The sequence below is a fragment of the Cyphellophora europaea genome (genome assembly GCF_000365145.1).
Source record: "Cyphellophora europaea CBS 101466 unplaced genomic scaffold supercont1.16, whole genome shotgun sequence".
NCBI lineage: Eukaryota > Fungi > Ascomycota > Eurotiomycetes > Chaetothyriales > Cyphellophoraceae > Cyphellophora > Cyphellophora europaea.
The window spans coordinates 304,196-327,098 of NW_008481804.1; the positions used below are offsets into that span (position 1 = coordinate 304,196).

The 22,903-nt window shown below is 52.8% G+C and overlaps 11 protein-coding genes across 11 annotated transcripts; 6 read left to right on the forward strand and 5 right to left on the reverse strand.

Moving 5' to 3' along the window:
* Positions 1–27: 27 nt before the first annotated feature.
* On the reverse strand, positions 28–1,197 carry HMPREF1541_11071 (uncharacterized protein; the record flags this gene model as incomplete). The annotated part of the gene is made up of 1 exon (XM_008715740.1): positions 28–1,197. One exon carries the CDS (start codon positions 1,195–1,197, stop codon positions 28–30), a length of 1,170 nt encoding a protein of 389 aa, XP_008713962.1.
* Positions 1,198–2,597: 1,400 nt separating this feature from the next.
* On the forward strand, positions 2,598–3,806 carry HMPREF1541_11072 (uncharacterized protein; the record flags this gene model as incomplete). The annotated part of the gene is made up of 2 exons (XM_008715741.1): positions 2,598–2,924; positions 2,970–3,806. 2 exons carry the CDS (start codon positions 2,598–2,600, stop codon positions 3,804–3,806), a joined length of 1,164 nt encoding a protein of 387 aa, XP_008713963.1.
* An 83-nt stretch (positions 3,807–3,889) lies between these two features.
* HMPREF1541_11073 (uncharacterized protein) lies at positions 3,890–5,450 on the reverse strand (the record flags this gene model as incomplete). Its single annotated transcript, XM_008715742.1, has 2 exons — positions 3,890–4,048; positions 4,095–5,450. The coding sequence occupies 2 exons, from the start codon at positions 5,448–5,450 to the stop codon at positions 3,890–3,892; spliced, it is 1,515 nt and encodes a 504-aa protein (XP_008713964.1).
* A 529-nt stretch (positions 5,451–5,979) lies between these two features.
* Positions 5,980–6,714, forward strand: HMPREF1541_11074 (uncharacterized protein; the record flags this gene model as incomplete). The annotated part of the gene is made up of 1 exon (XM_008715743.1): positions 5,980–6,714. The coding sequence occupies one exon, from the start codon at positions 5,980–5,982 to the stop codon at positions 6,712–6,714; it is 735 nt and encodes a 244-aa protein (XP_008713965.1).
* Positions 6,715–7,192: 478 nt separating this feature from the next.
* HMPREF1541_11075 (chlorophyll synthesis pathway protein BchC) lies at positions 7,193–8,276 on the forward strand (the record flags this gene model as incomplete). The annotated part of the gene is made up of 2 exons (XM_008715744.1): positions 7,193–7,447; positions 7,500–8,276. The coding sequence occupies 2 exons, from the start codon at positions 7,193–7,195 to the stop codon at positions 8,274–8,276; spliced, it is 1,032 nt and encodes a 343-aa protein (XP_008713966.1).
* A 205-nt stretch (positions 8,277–8,481) lies between these two features.
* HMPREF1541_11076 (uncharacterized protein) lies at positions 8,482–9,594 on the reverse strand (the record flags this gene model as incomplete). Its single annotated transcript, XM_008715745.1, has 4 exons — positions 8,482–8,652; positions 8,709–9,153; positions 9,201–9,291; positions 9,339–9,594. The coding sequence occupies 4 exons, from the start codon at positions 9,592–9,594 to the stop codon at positions 8,482–8,484; spliced, it is 963 nt and encodes a 320-aa protein (XP_008713967.1).
* Positions 9,595–10,381: 787 nt separating this feature from the next.
* On the forward strand, positions 10,382–12,082 carry HMPREF1541_11077 (uncharacterized protein; the record flags this gene model as incomplete). The annotated part of the gene is made up of 1 exon (XM_008715746.1): positions 10,382–12,082. The coding sequence occupies one exon, from the start codon at positions 10,382–10,384 to the stop codon at positions 12,080–12,082; it is 1,701 nt and encodes a 566-aa protein (XP_008713968.1).
* A 479-nt stretch (positions 12,083–12,561) lies between these two features.
* Positions 12,562–13,341, forward strand: HMPREF1541_11078 (uncharacterized protein; the record flags this gene model as incomplete). The annotated part of the gene is made up of 2 exons (XM_008715747.1): positions 12,562–13,015; positions 13,061–13,341. The coding sequence occupies 2 exons, from the start codon at positions 12,562–12,564 to the stop codon at positions 13,339–13,341; spliced, it is 735 nt and encodes a 244-aa protein (XP_008713969.1).
* Positions 13,342–14,891: 1,550 nt separating this feature from the next.
* HMPREF1541_11079 (uncharacterized protein) lies at positions 14,892–15,938 on the forward strand (the record flags this gene model as incomplete). Its single annotated transcript, XM_008715748.1, has 1 exon — positions 14,892–15,938. One exon carries the CDS (start codon positions 14,892–14,894, stop codon positions 15,936–15,938), a length of 1,047 nt encoding a protein of 348 aa, XP_008713970.1.
* A 1,113-nt stretch (positions 15,939–17,051) lies between these two features.
* HMPREF1541_11080 (uncharacterized protein) lies at positions 17,052–17,792 on the reverse strand (the record flags this gene model as incomplete). Its single annotated transcript, XM_008715749.1, has 1 exon — positions 17,052–17,792. One exon carries the CDS (start codon positions 17,790–17,792, stop codon positions 17,052–17,054), a length of 741 nt encoding a protein of 246 aa, XP_008713971.1.
* A 2,090-nt stretch (positions 17,793–19,882) lies between these two features.
* On the reverse strand, positions 19,883–21,821 carry HMPREF1541_11081 (uncharacterized protein; the record flags this gene model as incomplete). Its single annotated transcript, XM_008715750.1, has 8 exons — positions 19,883–19,951; positions 20,007–20,143; positions 20,191–20,557; positions 20,616–20,704; positions 20,760–20,958; positions 21,011–21,092; positions 21,137–21,273; positions 21,330–21,821. The coding sequence occupies 8 exons, from the start codon at positions 21,819–21,821 to the stop codon at positions 19,883–19,885; spliced, it is 1,572 nt and encodes a 523-aa protein (XP_008713972.1).
* Positions 21,822–22,903: the final 1,082 nt, after the last annotated feature.

Consider the following 22,903-nt stretch of genomic DNA (forward strand, 5'->3'; position numbering starts at 1 on the left):
TGGCTCAGAGACGTTGGATGTTGGCATTCATTTACAAAAATCGGCCGCGAGCATAGTGAACGCTTCGGTAAGCTGACGGACGGAGTCGACCTCCACCCATTCCTTTTTTGAGTGTAATCCGTAGCCTGTCGGGCCCCAAATAACGCCTGGGATTCCTGCCTCGCTCAGCAATGCCATATCTGTCCAGTAGGTCTCGCCTTTGATCGTAGGATCACGCCCTGTTGCTTCGCTCGCGTGTTTCAAAACCTGTTGAACAAAGTCGCTGCTGCTAGAAATTTTGTATGGCGGCCTGGATATTGTCACGCGCAGATCGTACTTGAAATCAGGAACCGTAGCTTCGAGGTTCTTCAAAATGGTCTCCAGCTCAGCCGTGACTCCATCAATCGTCTCGCCCGCAACAGTACGCCGCTCTACGCCAATCGTGCACCGTGCTGGGTACGAGGAAATCTCTTCCCCACCTTTGATGATGCCAGCGTGTACATTAGGAGCACTCGTTTCAGGCTCCGTCTGGTTGTCATAGCGAGACCGTAGCTCATGAGCAAGACGTCCGAGCTCGACAAGAAAGTACCCAGCCTTGACAATGGCATCGATTCCGAGGTCCGGTCGTGAGCCATGTGAGGCTAGGCCATGGATGTCTACTTCGAACAACACGAAGCCCTTATGGTTGTTGACAATTGCCATCTCGGTAGGCTCGGCCACCACCGCAGCATCAGCTCGCCAGCCAGCTCTTATGACTTGCTCGGTTCCAATGCTAGGGCCTTCTTCGTCAGCCACTGCGGCAAGAAGTACATCGCCTCGGAGATGAAGCTCTTTTGCACGGACAAGGGCGATCATGGCTGCCGCAAGGCCGCTCTTCATGTCTGCAGATCCTCGACCATAGAGACAACCATTCATAATTTCACCACTCAATGGGTCTCCATCGTAGCCTAACAACGTCACGGTGTCGGTGTGTCCGTTAAGCATCAGACTCTGGCCACCACCTGATCCACGCACGACACCAACCAGTGAAGGCCTGCCAGCAACTGGTTCTATCCAGTGCGATTCGATTCCGTGACGATCCAGCCATGCTTTGATGTATCTCGCAATGGTGGTTTCTCCTGGGCCGCCAACAGTGCCCAGACCAGGATTCGATGAATCAATCTGCACAAGTGCTTGTGTCAACGCAACGACATCGTAGTATGCTTTATCGCTATCCATTACGCTTTGAGTGACAGTGAGTCTCAAGGACGGGAGATACGGCTGCTGTGGCTCCCGCACAGGAAGAACTGTGAGCTGGCTTGAGTGATGCATCCATCAAGAGCCCGCAGCGCCCAGGGGGGCGGTTCCGGTCAAAGACCCAGGGTTGTTGCATATCTCTTTGCTGGCAAGGACTTCTGGGGATGGTAGATTGTCCAAGCGAGACGGTGTTGTTCGTGAAGGTCTAGCCTGCTTTGGGAAGGGACCGGCGACTTTGAACAGGACTAGTGGGGGGTGCGGAGAGCACAAGTACCTTCGGAGCCAATAGGTGGCTTCTGAGCTTATCGGCACTGACGCACGCCAGAGCACGTTCTACAATCACTTTCACCCGCGCTGGGTTCGTCCTGTCAACGTCCTCGGACATGCTCACGAGAGACTCCCTGTCCTCCGGATCTGAAAGACTACGATGCCGGCAGAAGTGAAGCTCCCAGATCCGCCATGACCGAGATCGTGTGGGGCCTTGCGGGAGTTGACATCACTAAGGCTTGCATCGCGGAGGCACGACCAGTGAGATCGATCTCATATTCAGGGTTCGTGAATCACATGATGACTATTTGGAACGCTTGACTGACATAGTGAAGTTGCTGGACCTGCCGTCAGAGGCGTATCAAATGTGATGAGCGGCCTGGAACCTGCGGGAACTGTGAGCGGTCGAAGCGTACCTGCGATGGGTACGACTTAAGACTACGATGGCCCACTGGCACAGCGCAGGAACGGGGGAGACCACGAGGCCAGCGGAGGCGTGTTGGTGAGCACTTTGTGACCCTGCAGAACATGGTGCGCTGATCACATGTGTAGCCAGCTCCCGATGTCATCCAACGCAGCAACTACAGCCGAGTAGCGACAGGACACAGGCGCCCAAAGTTGCCCATGATGTATTGGTATCCGCGCCATCTCATTTGCTTGCTAGTGTTTCGGATCCACCTGCATCGACGCCCACGCCAGATGTCGCTTGTCATGATCATCTGGCTAGCCACAAGCACGCGTTTGCTTCTTTCGTTTCACAACCCAGCCTGAGCCTCAGTGGAGGCTTGGGCATCCTCCCGATAAGCGACAGCAATGCCCAGACGTCAAATCATGAGACTGGGCGTATACAGGAGATCGCGGAAGAAGACAATGGCCAAAGGAGCCCCGTATCCAAGGCGAATCTCTGCCTTGTTCCAGAGACTGACTCCACCTCAAGCGTTGTTCCTACACGCACAATGTTGAGCAATTTCAGCGGGTTGTCGAGTCTTGAGCATACCAGTGTCGCACTGCTCACCGAGTCATCAAATTCTGGGCTGTATTTACCCCAGAATCTCCCCGTTTTTCCATTCGGAAACTCAGCCGTGGCGTTACTCTTTCATCACTATGCGCATCACATGGTATCGCTGATGCAACCGATCTCACATCAGAGCAATCCATTCAAGAACATATATCTCAGATTAGCCTTCGAAGGCTCCGTCGCGTTACTATCAGTCAACGGCAAAGGTCAAGCCTCAGCTGCTCGAGTGTCCATCTACCACAGCGTACTCGCTAGTGCTGCTGTGAACTTACGGTCTCTTACCTCCCACCAAGCCGATCATTTCTATCAGGTCAGCTGCTACCACCGCAAAGAAGCTCTTAGAGCCGCTAGAGATGCAATGACCAGTCGCAACAGCAGCTACAAAGAGCTGATGACAGCAATTCTGTGTCTGGTCTCCGTAGATGTAAGCCAGTCCATTGCCCTGCACGGAGTTCTGCTGACATAATAGATTAACGATGGAGGTACACACGACCACTGGATTCACCTCGAAGCTGCAACGCAGCTACGGAGATCAAGACAGCGTTCCCGTATTATCAGCTTCGAAACCAGTCAATTGAACGCCATGTGCGGAATGTTAGGCCTTTTTGCCCGTACAGCCCTCCATGATCTCGCTCCAAAGCGCTGGATGGGAAGTGTTGATGTCCTCGAGAACGGTACTCTTGACGATCTCTGTCCCAGCATTGAATCCATCTACGGCATCACACCGTTCTTGGCGAAAGCGATTCTGAAGAACCACGAACTGGCTCTGCATCTAGCATACTATTCCCAGAACGACCGCCCGGAATCACTACTTGAAGCATGTGAGGCCTTGTACGACGAGCTGACTGCCTGGAGCATTGAATCCGAGGAATTTGCGACCATCAATGCTCATGATGGACCCGCACTTGCTGTTGCAGGAGCTCAGGCTACAGCATTCTACAACGCAACACTAATCTATCACCTCCGCACCATCCAACAATGCAACCGTGCACATCTTCGAGGAGAGCAACAGAAGGTTTTGGAAGCCATGAACAGGGCAGAAGATCTCAAGACCTGGCATCAGCGCAACACCTACTGGGCTGCGCCCATCACTTGGCCTGCATTCATTGCCTCTTGCGAGGCGGTGAAAGAGGACCGTGAGGCATGGGCTTGCTGGTGGAATCGAGTTCAGACGTATGGATTGGCGAATTATGCAAAGCAATGGAGGATGGTACGCCAGGTTTGGACGGAACAAGACATCGCAGATGACGGCACTGACTGGCGAAAACTTCTCTTCGATATGGGTGTCCGAATTATCCCAGTATAACGGTCCAAGGACGCCCTGGAATGGGAAGAGGTGGACATCTCTCTCGACATTGGACTACTCTCAAATGCCCAGTAGAATCGACTCTAGGCTTTCACGGGAGTCAACTTCATCCACAGCGGCGGCTTCTCCCACAACGTGTACACCTTCTGATCATGCCACTGCTCAGACTCCTTGCAGAGCGCAAAGTCGAAGTAAAGCAACGTCGTCGCGAGCAGTAAACGCATCTCATGCCATGCAAGGTTCTGTTGATGTCAGCAAGACCCTCGATCGATCATTTCGGCAGCTTACCTTCCCCACGCAATTCCTCGGTCCGACAAGGAACGGCTCCCAGGACGCTCTTGCATCTTTCTCGTATCTTCCATCACCTAGCCAGCGCTCCGGCACAAATTCGTCAGGGTCTGTCCACATCGAGCTGTTACGGTACGTTGCGAGATGAGGAATGCTGATGTTGGCGCCCTCTGGCAGAAAATGACCAGCAATGGTTGCACCGCCTTTCGGCACCTGTCGTTGCGTTCCGACTGGGACAGGCGGGTATAAGCGAAGTGTCTCCTTAAGGACGGCTTCCATGTATCTGCACTGGGCCAGTGACTCGAGACCAAAGCCGTCCAAGGTTTGGAAAGAGTCTCTCAGCTCCGTCTTGATACGGGCCATTTGCTCGGGATTTTTGGACAAGTAGTATAGGGAACCACTTAGCAGCGTGGCTGTGGTCTCCGTGCCGGCAATCATAAAGAGACTAGCGTTCGAGTGTTGTTCATCTCTTGAAAGCCTATCTTCACCTTTCTCAAGGATACGAGACCACAGGTCAGGTCTACGGGGAGGATTGGCGAGACGTTTGTCGACCCGGTCCGTAGTGAACCGCCAATGTCGCATCTGTTTTGCGCGCAGGGATGGCATCTTGCCCAAAATGTCCTCCACAAGATATTTGCTAACCGTGCTGTAGATTTTGAGGCAACGAAAGGTCGCCATCTTCTTGAAGCTCGCAAAGATAGCTGTAACCCAGGGACTGTAGCTTGAATTCTCGAGCATGTACAGAGGCTCCGCAAATGTGAGATCGGCCATGATGTCAAAGGTTGTGCAATTCAACATCTTCACCATGTCGATCTTGTCTTCAGCAACGGCTTTTTCTTTAAGCTTGACAAGGAGAAGCTCGGCCCATTTCTTCAAGAGTGGTTCCTGCTCTTTCAATGCCTTGTCGCTAAATGCATTGGCAACACTTTTGCGTTGTCGAGCATGGTCAGCATCATTAGCCGTAATAATACTCGGTACGCCGTTGATGGGTTGAAGATAGAATCGCTTGTCTTTATGAGGAAGTTGCCGGCCAATCTTTTGGAACCCGTATATGTCTTTCCAGGTTTGCGGGCAACCAACAAACGACAACATCGTCGGCCCGATGCGAACAACAGGTCCATACTTATCATGTAGAGCAGCCACATCAATGCCTTCGTTACCATTCCATGTAGAACGAATGAACGGCACCAGGGAGAAGGCATTGACGGTTGGACCTGGAAATTTGCTTAGAGGGCCAAAAAAGGTCAAGTAAATGTTCCCAAATAGTAGCACCAACGCATAGAGCCCAAATACAATTATCAAACCTGGAAGAACAGGCAGCAGGCTCAGGCTTGACGCAAACAATTGCAATGCCATTTTGATATGGGAAGTGAACAACAAGACTCATTGTCGAGACTTTGCGCGTTAATGTTATGCAGTCGTCCCACGTCTGAAAGCATAGAAGAGGGAATGGTTCCGAGCTGATTAGGCCAGCAAGCTGTGAACTTTACGAATCCTTAAGTTCAGGGGTGCGCAGCTAGCCTTGGTCATTTTGAACGATGCAGAGCCGATTTAGGTTAGGGATGGGTATGGTCCCATTTAGGAGCTGTAGTTGGTTAGCATAGCATATCCGAGCTGTGAAGTGATGGGCTGGGCCTTACAGACATTGCGTGGCTCATTAGATAGTCCATTCCGAACAAGATCATACATTATTTTGAGTGTGAGACGTGGGCGACTTGAGTGTCACTACCCAAGCTATAGAAAATCATCACACAGTGTACCCGCGCTCATGTCCGATGCATTTCAAGGCAAGCGTACTCGTATTTGACTGCAAACAAATCCTTCGAGGATAGCTCGCCGCACCGAACGGTTGCCTACTTCGACATCTCAAGCGTCAACGAAGACAATGGCGCAGAATGTATACGACACAGAAGAATTCTTTCGGGCGTACAGTTATCTTCAGCGCTCGCGTGAAGGGCTGGATGGGGCTGGTGAATGGCCGACAATGCGAAACCTTGTTGGCAGTGTGTCAGAAGCTGACATAATCGACGTTGGCTGTGGATATGGGTGGTTCTGTCGCTGGGCAAGTGAAGGTGGTGCACGATCCGTTCATGGCATCGATGTGTCGAAGAGAATGCTTGAGCGCGCGCAGTCGTATCCGGCAGATCCTCAGATCAAGTACATGTTAGGAGATCTCGAAAGTATCGATCTCGCGGCCAACACTTATGACCTCGTATACAGCTCACTCACGTTACACTACCTGCCAGACTTACGATCAGTCATCCACCGGATCGCGACATGCCTCAAATCTGGAGGTCGCTTTGTATTTTCAGTCGAGCATCCTGTCTGGACGGCATCGCCTAACGCGACCTGGCAGACCGACAGTGCAGGTAATGGCTTTTGGCCTTTGAAGGATTATGCCAAGGAGGGTCTGCGAGTGTCCAAATGGTTGGGGGCAGGAGAGGTTCACAAGTACCACCATCGAACTGAGACCTACCTCTCAAGTCTTATAGAGAGCGGCTTCACGATCGATGCTGTCCGAGAGTCGTGGGAAGGCATGGACGACAGTTGTAAAGCTGAACATAAAGATTCAGGTCATCGGCCATACTTTCTCATTGTTCGAGCCAGGAAGGGGCAGTGAGTAACTCTGCTCACGTCTGCACCAGTGAGACCTGAGACAGACCGATACTACTCGACTGGCAGGGGACTTGTGAGAGTGGCTTCACTTTAAGGGCCGTTTCAGCTTGAAGACGTGAATATTCGAGAGGCAACGGAACGAGTCGCTGCGGACCCGACTGATGGACCTGGATATACTTTTCACTCCCGATACCGGCTTCAAGAAAATGTGACCTCAATCGTCAGAGAAGATCTGGTCTGCGGAGGAAGCTTCGCATCCGGGTGTCATCGCAGGAGGCTGAATCGTAGCCTTACCCGGGCAGATCGAGAGCGATCGATTTCCCCGCATTTTGTAGCAATGACAAAACGCGACTGAGCTCGAACGCAGGTCTCGAAACTGAAAAGGCCGCTACTCCGCTCGAGAAGATGGTGAAGCTGATCGTAGCCGATGATCAAGAATACTGCGGAGCAAGCGACCAATTCTCACCTACTTTGAAGCCACCATGAAGGTCGTTAGAGTCATCGAGTACCATCAAAACCTCCAGCTGGATGAGGCACCTGAACCAAAGATCACGTCTCCTCTCGACGTCATTGTCAAGATCGGCGCGGCGGGAGTCTGTCGCACCGACATCCACATCATCGAAGGGCAATGGGAAGAGAAGGCTGGCGTCAAATTGCCGTACACAATCGGTCATGAAAACGCAGGATGGATTCATGAAGTAGGAGATGGTGTGACCAGCGTCAAGAAAGGCGACAAGGTGCATCAGAGCCCGCTCCTTTCCAGTGGCTCATCTGACTGACTCCTCATAGGTCATTCTTCATCCCTTGGTAACCTGCGGCCTCTGTCGTGCTTGTCGGTTCGGCGACGATGTGCATTGCGAGGACAGCACGTTCCCTGGGATCAATGTCGACGGTGGCTACGCCGAATACCTCAAGACCGGCGCCCGTAGCGTGATTAAGCTTGACGACAAGCTGGAACCAGCCGATGTGGCCGCGCTTGCGGATGCTGGTCTGACCGCCTACCACGTTGTGGCAAAGGCAGCGCGGGTGCTGCGGCCGGGCAATTTTGTGGTCATGATTGGCGCAGGAGGGCTCGGCCACATCGGCATTCAGGTCATGAAGGCTATCAGCGGTGCCACGCTCGTTGTTGTGGACCGAAATCCCGATGCTCTTGCTCTAGCAAAGAAAATCGGTGCCGACCACACCATTCAGGCAAAAGACGATGGTTCATTCGTCAAGGAGGTCATGGATCTCACGAAGAGAAAAGGCGCAGAGGCTGTCATCGACTTCGTGGCTGAGGGAGGGTCGACGGCGACTGGTGTGAAGATGCTGAGAAGAGCCGGCAACTACTACGTCGTTGGGTACGGTGAGAACCTGAACATTCCTACCATCGACATCATCTCGACCGAGATCAACTTCATTGGTAATCTTGTCGGTTCGTACAATGATCTCGTGGAGCTCATGGAGCTTGCCGCGCAGGGCAAGGTCAGTCTTCACACTCAGCGATACAAGCTGGAAGATTTTCAGAAAGCCATTGATGATCTGTCGGCCGGCAAGGTGCGTGGGAGGGCCATTCTCGTCCCTTGAATTGAGAGCGCACGGTGCAGGTGGGAAGTGTGAGATTTATACGGCAGGTGATACAGACCATACATGCAAACGCGTCGCGTGTCATCAATGTCATTCAGTGCCTGCCTGTACGTGTTTTGTCGTCGAATCCTCGCTTGATCCCAGGGTCGTGGCTTGAGACGAGCCTGCTTGGGCCAAAAGAGCCGGACATGATCTCTCTCACAGTCTAGCAGAGATATGTTGGCCGCAGCAGGAATTCAGAGTCTCTCTTGGTCTTCTTGAACTCCTCGTCGTCCCAGAAATTGGCCCTCAACTCGACTTTGTCGCTTCCGAGCCAGAACGGCCTCTGACTTTCCGGAAGATGGCATCTCTGCAAGAAGTTGGGATAGCTTGGACTCTGCAGTCAAGTCAGTTCATCATCATAAGCCTGCCTGTGAAGCTTTCAAAACGTACCATATATCCCAGCCCTATCATAATCCTGTGCATGTCACTTCCATTCGCCATCCCTGCGTGCCATGTCCTGATGTCGCGGATCATGACGTCTCCCTTGTGACACTCTGGCTGCACAGGTGGTCTTACTGCCCTCCTCACCTTCAGCGCTTCCTCTGTGATGCCGGGAATGGGTTCTCCGAGCTTGCTATGCGGGTATATGTCGAGGTCTTTTCCCGTTGCCTTCAGTTGATCGGCTTGTGACGTGTGACTGTGGCTTCCGAGCCAGAACTCGGTCGCTCCGTTGGCGACACTGAAGTCGCACAGAGGTATGTTGGCGATAAAGTAATACGGAAATTGTGGATGGACAAAGGCATTATCTTTGTGCACCGGCTGGCGTACTCCGCCTGTGTTGGCAAGGGCGTTGTTTGATGTGATCCAGTTGAAGATCGGCTTGTGACCGAGGTATCTGGTGGAGGTAAGTGTGATCCACATATCGGTCAACATGAACATTACGCATTGGCGACCTGCAACAGGAAAGTATTGAAATATACATCCTCGAAGAGGAGCGAAGGCTCAGCAACTGGTGGGCGCTGGAGGAAGTTCGCTGCGACTCGTCAGAGTGTCGTTGTGGCGGTCTTGCCGAACACTCACACTTGATGCCGTGGTTGAATGCCTGCTTCGGATCTGCTAGGAAGTGCTCGACCTCTTCGCACATTTTACTATTAATAGCGTCGATATGTCCGACATCGATGATACCCTTCAACAGCACCAAGCCATCTTGGTGCAGCGCCGAAAGGACCTTTCCCAGCGTTTCTGGAGCGTATATACCTCGCCGCCGCTCCTCCTTGGTAAGGACGATAGCTGCTGGCCCGTCCGTCGCGCCTTCTGCTGAATCTCTGCTTATCATCGTGGCAGGCTATGGCTGAGATAAGACTCAGCACCCAGGCAATCCAGTTTCTAACGGGGCCGCCGGCTTCGGACGAAAATCCCAGGCCTAGCAGTCAGTACAGCGGTCAACTTGCTACTCCAAATGACGGTCAGGTCACCCCGTTGAAATCAGTGCACATCTATACAAAAGGACATGCCCGCAAGGTGTCCTGCGAAGGTCTTGTGGGTGGGGTTGACTCTAACCCAATCCTATGGAGGTTAATGGCAGGGATTGTGGTGGGGTACCGAGTACTCGCTGTGGACAACGCCGAAGTTATAGATTTGGTAGTGGGCACTGTTCTCTGGGGCTCTTGCAACGGAGCCCTGATCTTGACCGAATGGCTGTTATTGCCATTGCCTTTGAGTACGACTCGTTGACAGAATTCGTACGAGATACGACGCATCAGACCAGCTAGGTTCTGCCGAGAACACGCGACAAACGTGCCGAGGCTGTTGCTAGCGAACCTCGCTTTCAAAGCAGCGTTGCACCGAGCCATTCAGACAAACAGTTGCATATCTCAGGACAATGCTGACGAGTCTAGACAACGACATTTTAGCTGTAAGAAGCACGAAGCCACATTTCAACCCCGGAGCGAGTACCTCGGTAACCGCCGGCGTCTTCGCAGTGCCTTTATAACACAGCGCTCCACTCCACCTGGCGGTCTGAGGCGACGCGCACGACGTTGAGGTAGCATTATTCTATCCCATCTACGCTCAACCTTGACCATTCACCACACTACTTACAACACCCGACCTCTCTAACAAGTATGGTTGACCAGGAGCGCGCCATCATCGTCGGCGCTGGCCTTGCGGGCCTCGTGGCAGCGTACGAGTTGACGCAGCAGAACGTGCACGTTACAATTTTGGACCAGGAGAACTCACAAAATCTCGGCGGACAGGCTTTCTGGTCGCTTGGTGGCATCTTCTGCGTCAACTCGACCGACCAACGCCGTGCTGGTGTCAAGGACAGCTTCGAGCTAGCGCGCACAGACTGGGCGAACACCGCGCGCTTCGACCGGGATCGCGAGGACTACTGGCCGCGGCAATGGGCGGAAGCGTTCGTGCAATTCGCCAACGGCGAGATGGAGCCGTACTTGAAGCGGCGCGGCGTGAAGTTCTTGACTGTGGGGTGGGCGGAGCGCGGCGGTGGCGACGGTCGAGGCCAAGGAAACTCGGTCCCGCGCTTTCACCTTACTTGGGGTACCGGCCCAGAGATCGTGCGTGCGTTTGCCGAACCTGTACAACGGGCAGCAAAAAAGGGCCTGGTCGAGTTCAAATTCCGGCACCAGGTCGACGAGTTGATTGTGGATCCGGATTCGGGTGCTGTGGTAGGGGTGCGTGGAACTATTCTCGAAGACTCTGATGCTGAGAGAGGCGTAGCTTCGACGCGCACGGCAACCGACAAGTTTGAACTACGTGGTAAGGCGGTCTTGGTGGCAACTGGTGGAATCGGCGGCAACGTGCAAGCAGTGAAGGAGAACTGGCCGCTGGACAGGCTTGGCCCAAAAGTCCCGGACTCCTTCGTCGTGGGTGTCCCAGCACACGTTGATGGTCGCATGGTACAGATCGCCAAAAAGGCGGGGGCGAGCGTAGTTAATTTGGATCGCATGTGGCATTACACCGAGGGCCTGGCGAACTGGAATCCCATCTGGCCTTCACATGGCATCCGCATCATACCAGGCCCATCGTCTCTCTGGCTGGATGCAAATGGTCATCGCTTGCCACCCGCGCTCTTCCCAGGAACGAACACACTCGAAACCCTCCGCCATATATGCTCCACCGGCTACGACTATTCATGGTTCATCTTAAATCGAAGCATCGTGAGTCGCGAGTTCACACTCTCCGGTTCGGAACAAAATCCCGACATCACTGGCAAAAACTACCTGAAGCTTCTTCAGAGATACTTCACGTGGTATGGAATACCTGCGGTACAGAAGTTCCTGGAGCACGGCAAAGACTTCGTTGTGGAGGATAACCTCGAAGCCCTGGTCAGTGGCATAAACATATTGGCACGAGAGAGGAATGGACCCGTCCTGGAATACGACGCCGTCCGAAAAGAGATCGAGGCACGCGACTTGCAGTTGGCGAATGCTTACAGCAAGGACGCTCAATTGATGCTGATCGACAACGCACGCAAATACAAATGGGATCGCTCGCGGGTCGCGCCAGCCCATCGGCTTCTCGACCCTGCTGCAGGCCCTCTAATTGCCGTTCGATTGAACCTGCTCACAAGAAAGAGTCTGGGCGGTCTAGAAACCAATCTTGACAGCAATGCCATGCGGGATAAGGATGAAGTCTTTCCTGGGCTTTTCGCGGCTGGGGAGGCTGCAGGCTTTGGAGGCGGTGGGGTACATGGCTACAGCTCGTTGGAGGGCACATTTCTGGGAGGATGTATATTCTCCGGCTTGAAAGCTGGCCGAGCGATGGCGCAGTTGTTTGACGGAGCGAAGCGCAGGGCCAATCTGTAGTACGCCAAGAGTGAGGTCTCGTCAATATGACCGCCGGCAGCCGAGTTCCTCTTACGGATTCAAAAGCCTAAGCGTATCGACGCCGGTGATTTTGCATCTCCGACATCGCCCAGCAAGACATACGGCAGAGAAAGCTTAAAGGAAAGCTTCTGAGGGCAGCTGTGGCGTGATGGTTCCATTTGTTGAACAAGTCAGTTCTGAATGGCGATACGGAGTAATTCTCTCATGATGGGAACCAGTCCGTGGAAAATTTCGCCGGCCTATCTAATGATGTCTTGCATTGACGTCTGTCGATTGGCTTCCACACTCCACCTGGAGCCTCACAATTGCCGTTAGTGGAGACTGATTTCGGCAATCGTCTTCCGATGTTTGTCCATACACAGGTCACGGGAGAAAAGGAAAACTGTTTATAAAGCAGAGCTGACCGAATATGCCGTATGTGAACCCAGTCACTTTTTCTGGCATTCTTCAGTCCCAATATGTTGTCCATTCGGTTTGCCAAGCTCGCGGCGCTCTTCGCTGCTGTTTCTACTGTTGTGGCAGCACCAGCCCAAAAGAGACAGGATAGCTGTGCGGACGTACACATCTTCCTAGCAAAAGGCTGGAATGAGCCATATCCAGGGCGACAAGGAAAACTTGCCGGCTCAATATGCTGGAGCCTTGACAGCTGCGACTATGAGGACATCTGGTTCTCAAATACGCCAGAGGACAACTACTGCGACTCGGTCACGCAGGGAGCGGCAAGCGGCGTTGCTCAGATGACTGCATATGCTCAGAGATGCCCCGACTCGAAACTCGTGCTGTCAGGGTACTCGCAAGGCGCGAACGTTGCCGGCGACATCATCGGTGGCGGTGGTGGACCATTCGGCACTCCTAGCTGCGAGATTGGATGGAGCGCTGGTCTTAGCCGCAACTCAAGCCCAGGCAACAAGAGTGAGTTCATCCGCGAACACGATGAATAGTCCTGACTTGTTCCAGTTGCTGCAGTCCTCCTTTTCGGTGATACCCGTCATGTTGGCGGCAAACCTTACAACCACCTGAACGGGGCTTCCATCTCATCCTGGAACCCTCGCACGCCGGAGGCTCTCGTACAGTTCGATACGTACGCAGATCGTATTCGATCATTCTGCGTTCAGTCGGATGCTGTATGTGCCGCGTCTGGGCCAGGTCCGTTTGTCGACGACGATCATCTCAACTACTTCGATCGATATACCGACGAGGCTGCTGGTTGGGTCCGGTGGCGTTTGACGCAGCAATGATTAGGTGGAAGGATGATACAATAATAATTTGACGGTGCCACGAGCATATAGTGTTAATATCAAGACGTTTACCGAGCATGCTCTTCGGGCGTGAACATGACACGCTGTCTGAAAGTGGTGCTCCCCGTGGGACAGCGTGGGTTGAATCGAACGTTTTACAGAATTGCGAGCGTCACACAATCTGAGTGCTAGCTGGTCAGACGCTATCTCTGCCCGCCTCTTTATCGAGTAAGGTGCTGTCTTGTATGCTTGGTAGACAGTCTCGACTGTCAGCTCGGGAACCCAGGCAAATTCACCGTGGACCAGACAACCGGAGCATACGGCTCTGTAACGAAACCACCTACTGGCTGTAGTGTAGATGGAAGCTTCGGCTTCGACGTACAGAGCATAGAAAGGCACATGAGGGGATTTATAATGAAAAATGAGATCCGTAAACGAAACTGCAGGTGGTGTATTAAAAGGGTCATCGCAGGTACTTCCTGCTCAGGACTGCGCAGAAAGGCTAGGCGTTCAGACAACTCGCAGAGTCATACGCATGCCAGCTGACGCGTTCGCTGACTCCCTCTCGATGTTCTCTATGGGGTGGTACATGTCCAGCCATGACTGACGCAAGTCACTGCTCAAGGGGTGAAACGACTTGGCATGCGCCAAGCCCGCAGGACATTACACAGGACAAAGTCAGCCCAAGCGAATCTCAGCTTTGAGTAAGTCTTGCCTGGCATCGTTTCAACCTACCGCATTCTGTGCATTTTGATCTGATCAGATTGCTGAATCCGAACAAGGACCCCTCTCCCCGGTCGGTGCTTTGGTGGACCTTCGCACCTTAATTTTCGCCTCACGCTCGCCTTGACCACGCCAGGTGGTCCGACCAGCCAAGGACTTTCGGAAAAGAAGTCCATCGACGGCACACGCTCCTGGCTGCTTGACGCACAATGCCAAAGTGCAACGTCCGTCGTTACCAATGGCGAGCTTGCTCGTGATCTGTCGAGTTTGAGGGACGAATGGTGAAGTTCATGAGTTCGTCATTGGTGACCCACAATGACCACGGGGCCAGCCACATCTCGCTTACTCATAGCCATCGCGAGAGCCAAGTCTCCTTCTCTGGGAAGACCCCGAGTGGTCTGCTGTTTCATGCCCTTGACCTGCAGTATTATCCATGCGTGCTCTTATATCGCCGGCGGGCAGTTCAAATCTGAGCGGGGCCATCGTCATGCCTCAACACTTGCTATTCGCCAGACATGGTTGCCGGTCCACGCTCTGGCCAACTCACAGTTTCATCCTAGATTCGAGTACAGCTCGGTTAGAATACCAAGAGCTCGAGGATGCGCTGTGGAGGTGCGAGGGCTTGTCCATTTACACTGGTGTTGACCGGGCTAGGTGACCATGAGCGATGAGAGGAATATAAAGGGATGGTACCCGCAGATGATGGATTGAATAGTTTCTGCAAGTCATTCTTTCTTCAGTCACTCGCTTTTAGCCGTTCGCTTCTATCATCCCTCCAAGATCAGGATCTTTTCTCAGTTCGCCGGCACGAACAGACACTCTACAACATGAAAGCATTCACAACTCTCTCGGCTCTGCTCTCGGCTGCTGGCCTAGCTCAAGCCCATTACACATTCGACAGGCTGGTTGTCAACGGACAAGAAACTCGAAGCTGGGAATACATTCGAGAAAATACTCGCACTGAGAAGTACATGCCGACCAAATTCAAGAATACCATTGGCAAAGTCACTCCGAACGACGCCGACTTTCGATGCAATGAAGGATCGTTCACAAATGCTGGAAAGACCAAGGTCTACGAGGTCGCTCCTGGTGATGAGCTCTCTATGATTCTCGCGTACGGAGCGAGGATGGAGCATCCCGGTCCGGCCCAGATCTATATGTCCAAGGCCCCTGGCAGCGTCGTCCAGTATGAGGGTGAGGGCGACTGGTTCAAGATCAAGGATGAGACAGTCTGCGGATCTACTGCCGATGGCCTCCAGGATACCGATTGGTGCACCTGGGGCAAGGACCGTCTGACCTTCACTATTCCTGATGGTACTCCGGCTGGCGAGTACCTTGTCCGTGCCGAACACGTTGGACTTCACCGTGCTCATGTGGACGAGACCGAATTCTACTATGCTTGCGCCCAGGTCAAGGTCTCTGGTAGTGGAAACGGTACACCCAGCCCACTCGTCAAGTTCCCAGGAGCATACAAGGCCACCGATCCGGGCATTGCTTTCAGCATCTGGGCTGGTAAGACGGAGTACCCCTACCACATCGGTCCCGATGTCTGGGCCGGTGGCTCTAGCGGCTCTACTGGCAACAACTCGACTCCTGAGCAGCCCGATGCGCCAGTACCCTCGCCTGGCCAATTCTTCCCATCATCCTCGGTCTTGGCGGCTAGCTCTGTTTCGGGCGGTGCACCAACGACTCTGGCAACTTCCATCACAAGCAGCGCCCCCAGCGTTACTGCTACCGAAGATGAGAACCTGGAAGCGTTCCCTACCGTCCGTGACGATGGTCCTGGTGCGTCCAGTCCGACTCCCGGCGCTACTCCTACCTATCCTGGCCCTCGTCGCCCTAAGATCCTCGAGTGCGTTGAGCGTGATGAGTGATCGACTCTACCGCTTGGAGCATGTATTTACCTGAATCGACGTCGTTGCCTTCTGCTGCTGTGGTGGAAAGGCTGTGCTCTTCCGGCGCTCGAATCTTTCTGGGTGTTAGGGGATTCCATGGCTCGGCGAGCCTAAAAATTTTGACAGGCCCTCTGCAAGACTTGCTTGAGAGAAGGATGTTCACTTCTTGTATTTACCTTTTACCTTGGTCTTAAAACCACTTTCTTCGATATCGACATCTGTAACTCGCAGCTGATGTTTTACATTGAGCTATAAGCGTCACAGTCAGTGTCTCACATTATATTTCTCAGAACAATCGTGATATGTACAAACCCCTCTCGGGAACTTCTTTCTGTGGCGGTACAGATGGCTACTGAAAACAAATCGATTGGGCAGTTCACTTCCCACTCTTTTTGGCTCCCACACGACCTTTCAAGTTATGTGTGGGATCATTGAGTCGTGCACAGACTGGTTTCACCGCTATCATAGGCATTCTAATATCAACAGCAGACAAACGTACGCGAACGGGCGAGAGGGCGTATTCAATCATAACGCTTTCTTATTCAACAAGCTCTGGTATCCTTCCACCGCCAGTCTTGGATTTGGTGTACAACATCGTCGCATTTGGACCACAAGATATGCGTCAAGGTTTCGTGGGGGCTTGCCCGGGGCCAAATTTCGTTGTCAAAGGCCCTTTAGTTAGTAGCCACAGTGGCCACAGTATCCGCAATCCTCTGCACTGCATGCCGCGAAGTCTTTGTTCTTGTCGCTGTCATAGTCGTTATTATACTCGTGCAAGGGAATCCGTATGGTTCGGAGGTCGTAGTTCTTGTGGCCGTGACCGTGGAACGGCTCGGCTCCGACCTGGCATGTCTCACCCAAGGCACTCCCAGCCACGTGGGATGTCTCGTGCACAGCAAGACTTTTGTGTCGGGGTGTATCATTCACAGGCTGAGAGGCAGCAAATCCAAGGACACGTGGCGAGTCCAGGTCATCCAAAAAACAAAGCTCTTTTAGATCAGCTGAGCACACCAAGCTCATAGGGAATCCTATGTCAGGCTGTATGGAAGGCCTATAAGCAGTCAGTTGTATTTCTTGGAGGCATATTTTGATTTACATTGTCCATGTGAAGTCTGGGCCCACCGCCATGTGCTTTCCCTTGCCGTTGAAATAGACGCCTTGTGAAAGGGTCACGCGATGAAGAGCCTCCTCACCAACCTGCGCAGCGAGATGGGGCTTGATAGTTCCCGAATAAGCACTCAACAATCCTGGCAGCTTCAGGACGTCCTCTGCGCAGTAACTTTGAAGGGCCGTTGACAACGGTCGCTTGAAGAAGACTCGGTATGTGCCCCCATGCTCTGGAGCAAACTGCTTGATACCCTCGTCTTTGCCGCGTCGCCACGAACTTCTCTCCTCTGCCGACAGAAAAGAGCTTTCCAAGATGCACTTAGAAAGGCCTTTCACATACCTGCCTCGGCCCGGACGAGTGGCGAACTCGAGGAGTTGAAGGTCCACAACTCCGCGTAGGGCAATGCTGAAATGGGAATACAGAGCATCAGAGTCGTTACGCACATCGAAGAAGACTTTCGGATGCTCCTCTGACTCCAGGATGGACCTCCAAGTCAGGCCACCGGCAGCTGCGGTGTCGAAGGCTCGGCTCTGCAACTCGTGTACATCTAGTAGATAGATGGTCGGGTTGGGTGGGATTAGGACCGACACGATGGCGATAGACCCATGACGTGAAAGATTTTCACCCTCAAGGTCAATAAAGATAAGGGGAATCTTGTTCCTGCTGGTCACCTCCTGTACGACTTCCCGAACGGAATCAGCGTTGTCAATCACTTTCGTTGGCATTTCGAAGAAGATGTGCAATGTTTGGATGTATCGGCGCAAGAAATTCCAATCTCAGTCGAGCGTCGAACTTCAGTGAGACCATGACATTTCACACTGGGTTCCCAGGAGGCATGAAGTCAGACCTTATGTAGGAGTATAAGCGCACAGAGCGCGTAAGTCTCGTTACATAACGGTAGCCTGTATAACCAATGAGAGCATCATGTTGGTGTTTTCAGCACTCATGTAGCCGAACGGTCATGCTTTGATCTGCTCGCCAAGATGGATTGAGGCCTACCAACTCTGCGAGAGCCAACGAGCTGTTTGGATATTGTAGCTATCCGGAACCTTTTAGGTCGGTTGTATTCGAAAGTTCATGGTGAAGGCGGAGTTCTTACACGATTGGTCGATAAGATTCATGCCGAGCCATATTGAGGCCTACTGGAAACCCGTGAATAGCCAATCAACAGAGACTAGATTCCAGCGGCTGCCTATATCATCGCTGACGACACCCTCATCACTCTCTTCCTCTCCTTCACCAGGTCGCATCTCTTGGCACGGTCACCACATTCTTTTCGGCGTTGCAGTTGTTTCAGGACTTGGGGGAGGTTTCTGGCTGTGTTTTTTTTGTCGCGGTTGAGGCTGTATTTACTTCCACCCAGCAGGGCTAGAATCTCCGCTTAGGGCGCATCTCGCGTCGTACCTCACACACCGACCGATCTCCTCAGCTTGAACAACAACATTATCTCTATCGTCGCTCTACAGAGGAGCCAACGGTCGATCCCCGTCTCCTTCAAACATCCTCTTCCAGGCCCTGCAAGGAGGTCAGCCTTGACGCCGATGAAGACAAAGCCAGCACCCAATCAACCCATAATCAGCCTGCTACACTCGCTAACGTCCCTCCTTTGCCAACCCTATCTCATTTTGAGCTCCCTGACTCTAGTGAGCTTCTTGATGCTGGTAGTGCATCTCTACCACAAGCCTTCACGACAGCAAATTTCACCTGCGTCCAGTGCCCAAGGACGTTTGCCAAAAGACATCAACTCAAGTTAGTGCACCTATGAGTCTCGTTGAGCCTTGCTGATGATTCAGTTCTCATGCCAAGGCACATGACCGTCCTTTTGAGTGCTTAGCTTGCGCAAAGAAGTTCCAGTACCGGAAAGATCTTGAGCGCCACCGCAATGGAGTCCACTCCATTGGAGATGTCACTGCAAACAGGTATTGGTGTCCTATATCTTGGTGCAAGCACTCTGTCGCTGGTGGACGACCTTTCGCAAGGCTTGACAATTATCGAAGGCACATTAACAGTCATCATCCAGAGCTACAATAGTTTCAGTTTGACCGCAGAATTCATTCCTTGATACCGTACACTTTACCCCAGCCAGTCTTCTGTGTCACACACACACACACAGGTGGAGGGGGTGGGGAGGAGACAGAGCGCGCTCTCAGGACACGGAGGCTGGATTGTATTTCCTGTGATTTCATGACCATAGATCATGTAAAACCCTTGAGTTCTGGGCATTTCGTGGCAGCTGTAATGTTGCTCATAACGAAGGATGCTCAGGAATGAGGCCCCTCGGAGCCACAAACGCAGATGCGGCCTGCGGTGAACTGTTTCAAGTCGGATGCTGACCTTGCCGCTGCTAGTGGGTCCATTCACAGTGTCAGGATAAGGAAGAATAAGCGCGGTCTCTGACCATCGACCATAGATGGCCTTAGAGAACAAATGAATTCCCGGACCTTTCGTCCTTTAAGCAACACGAGAGAGTGGTGCAAATGCTGCTGGGTAAGGCCGCGGATGCTAAGGTGATGTTTCGATCCTGGTGGGATACGGTCGACTTCCTCGATGGCGTGCACTTCAGCAGTACAGCACCATTTCCTTTCCTTCCTCCCTTCTTTCCTTCCCACCTGCCTTACTCCTCTTCTTCTCCCACCATGATCAGAATGATCATGGTGCTCTCGAAGGGTCTGCGACATTGCTTCTGACACAATATCAAGAAGTCTGAGTTTCTAATCCGACAATTCTTGTGCGATCAGCCTGTACTGGGATACTTTACTTGTAGGTCGGCTAGCAAGGCGGGGTCATTACATTGGATCCTGTTAAGCTCTCCTCCTCATTTGCCGGTAATCTTCTTGAAGTTCTTTGCTCCAATGTCACGAAGCTGCTTTCCATACAAGTACAGCTACATTTGAGTCAGTCTCTCAATCGCGAGAAGCACATTGTCTGGATATAGATACCATAGGAATGGCCGGCGCTCCGATGCCCAGCACGAGAAAGGCCAATAGGCCAATGCCCCAGTCAATACCAATTGCGTCAAACAGACGCTGTCCGAACAATGGAAACACTCCGCCGAGCACGCACCGAAACGTCGATACTAGAAGATCAGTCAGCGAGATCGAAAGTTGAGAGATCAACACTTACTCGCGGCCACGGCACTGGCGGGAAATTGAAAACAGTCTACGGCATAGAGCTGAATTGCCAGGCCAACATTCATTGATCCGGCCGCGAATAGTGCCACGCCAATGAGCGGAATTATGAAATGCGTTCGGCCGGAAGAGAAGCCGTACATGAAGAGCCCGGCTGCGGTGACCATGGTCCCGCCGAAGGCTGCCACAAGCCTTGTTTCTGGATGGTATGTCTTGCCCGGAGCTGAAGCTCGTGTGTAGATCACATCCAAAAGAGGGACGGTTACGAACAAGCCGATCATGGCGCCGATACCTTCGGACAGGAGGTCAATGCCGACGATTCCTGGTGAGTGGCTATACCCGTCAGACAAGACTTGGTAGAACTTATAGAGAGGTCAGTCGTCGATCTCCAGAACGTGAAGTGCTGTGGGGGTATCTAACCGTCACAATAACCATATACAGTGTGCCGAACAGTAATGCGAAAACCAAGGCCACGATAAACAGTGCCGGATCGACACAAAGGTAAATAACTTGGCGCGGAGGGTAAGCAAATTGCCGCGTATCCTTGCCACATCGGCTTCTTACCTGGTCGAAACGCTTCTGTCAACATATATACAGCACCGCTTTGCTGCTCCATTCTGGCTCGAATATCCAAGGCAGTATACAGGGGCAGGTGAGGATCCTGCTTCTGGCACTCTTTCAATCTTCGGTGGAGGAGAGTCGGGATGTAGCACTCTTTAAGGAGAACCTGGCAGAATATGTGGATAACGAAACCGGCGATTGCCTATGAAAGTCTGTGAGTTACTATGCTGCTGCGCTGCGAAGGTGTCTCGTACTGGGACCCAGCACGTCCATCTCCAAGACGCGCGTTCAGACATCCAGCCGCCGCAGGCCGGCCCTGCTACTGGACCCAGTATTCTGAGGCATGTTAGTCTCAATCTTCAGGCCAACCCAGTACGAACATGGTAAAATAGAGCACGCCTGACGCCTTGGCTCTGTCTTTCAGATCGAAGAGGTCCGATAGAACTCCTCCGAAAATTGCAAGGGAAGAACTACCCCCAACGCCTGCCAGGAAGCGACAGGCCACGAGCTGGCCGGGCTGTGTGTAAAAATGTCAGCGCGCCGCCTTTCCCGAGGACTGGTAATGGGGAATACCGTCCGAGCGAATCCACCCCCAACCCCAAAAGCAATGAAGACAACATTACCACCCAACAGAACGCGCTTTCGACCATATATCTCCGACAAGGGCGCAAGGAAAAGCGGCGCGATAGCAAAAGCGAAGAGGAAGACCGCGGTTTGCAATGCGCCTTCGATAGGATCCGTCATCCCCAAGTCCTCCATAACGAGGTTGATGGAGGGCGCAAAGATGGTGGCAGTGAACGGCGCCAGGAAACAGAGTGAGCCAACGAGTGTATTTGCGACCCATTTTCGGCGCGGGGTCCAGAGACGCGGGTGAATGTCTTTAGGGAGGGCGATGAAGTTGCTGTCGATGTATACGATGTCCTTGCCGTCCCAGATAAGCTTGTCTGGATTGCTGCTCCGCTCTGCGAGACCGTCCTGGTAGGCTTTCTGCACCTCGTTGGGAATGAATACCTGGGTATTTGTCGGTGCAGTCTTCTCGGACCGAGGTAGGATGTGGTGCTTCATAGTAGTATTGGTCCACGATCTTGTAAAAAGGATAATTACGGGAGCAGAACGAGACGCGGTCAGGGCCAATGGCGATGGAGATGGCTGCTAAACGTGTGTTACGACCGAGCTATATATGATCTACTTCGGCCGGGAAGCTGCAGCTTAAAACCGGTGCGTAGCATAAAGGAGTCCACTAGGACAGGATGGCCTCCGTCGAACTCGAACGTACCAATCAAGCAGCCCCGAGACGGTCCTGCGGATCCTAATTGTTCAGACGCTTTTGAGTCAAGCGCGGGATTAAGCGTATACTTTTCGCCGGCTTCTCGGCCGTGGTCTCTTTCTAAGTCTTTCCCCCGCACACCAGACCCGACCACTTTGACAGTCTCACAAACACACGCCACAACCAAACGCCACGGTATCGATGACGGAAGGGAAAACAACCATAATTCGGACGCGCGCCGTTCAAACATGCCGCCCGTGCAGAGATTCGAAGATCAAATGTGATAGGGCTCGACCACGTTGCTCCCGGTGCGTCAATCGCGATCAGGATTGCCAGTATAACTACGAGGCAAAACGACCTCACAAGCAGCCAACCTCGCCGGCGCTGATCGCACCGAATGATGATGCCGTGGGGCCCACATCACCAACACAGGCCGCACTGGTGCCGTCGAACAGCGTAAATTGTTCTTGTAGGCCAGAACTCGACGCCCAATCACAAGCTGTTGCGCTCAAACCTCGCACGCGGAACAGAGTTCCGAAGGCATGTGATAGATGTCGCAAATTAAAAGTGAAGTGCGACCAACAAGAACCCTGCAAGCGTTGCGTCCAGCAAAAACGGGAGAACGAGTGCCTCTATGGCGTGCAGCGACACTCCTTTCAGAAGGCAACCGGAGAGCGGACTATGTTCTACGCCAATAGTCACTGGAGAGCCGTCAGCGCGAACGTATGTGTCATTGGATGTTCGCTGTTCCTCATAGACAAGCTAACGCGTTATCCAGATTGAGGCTGTCCTTGCACACAACATTTGTCCCGGCCTCTGTTATACAGCTAACAGCATGGGGGGAGAAGTACCATTGAGCAAGTCTCCGTTTGGAACACTG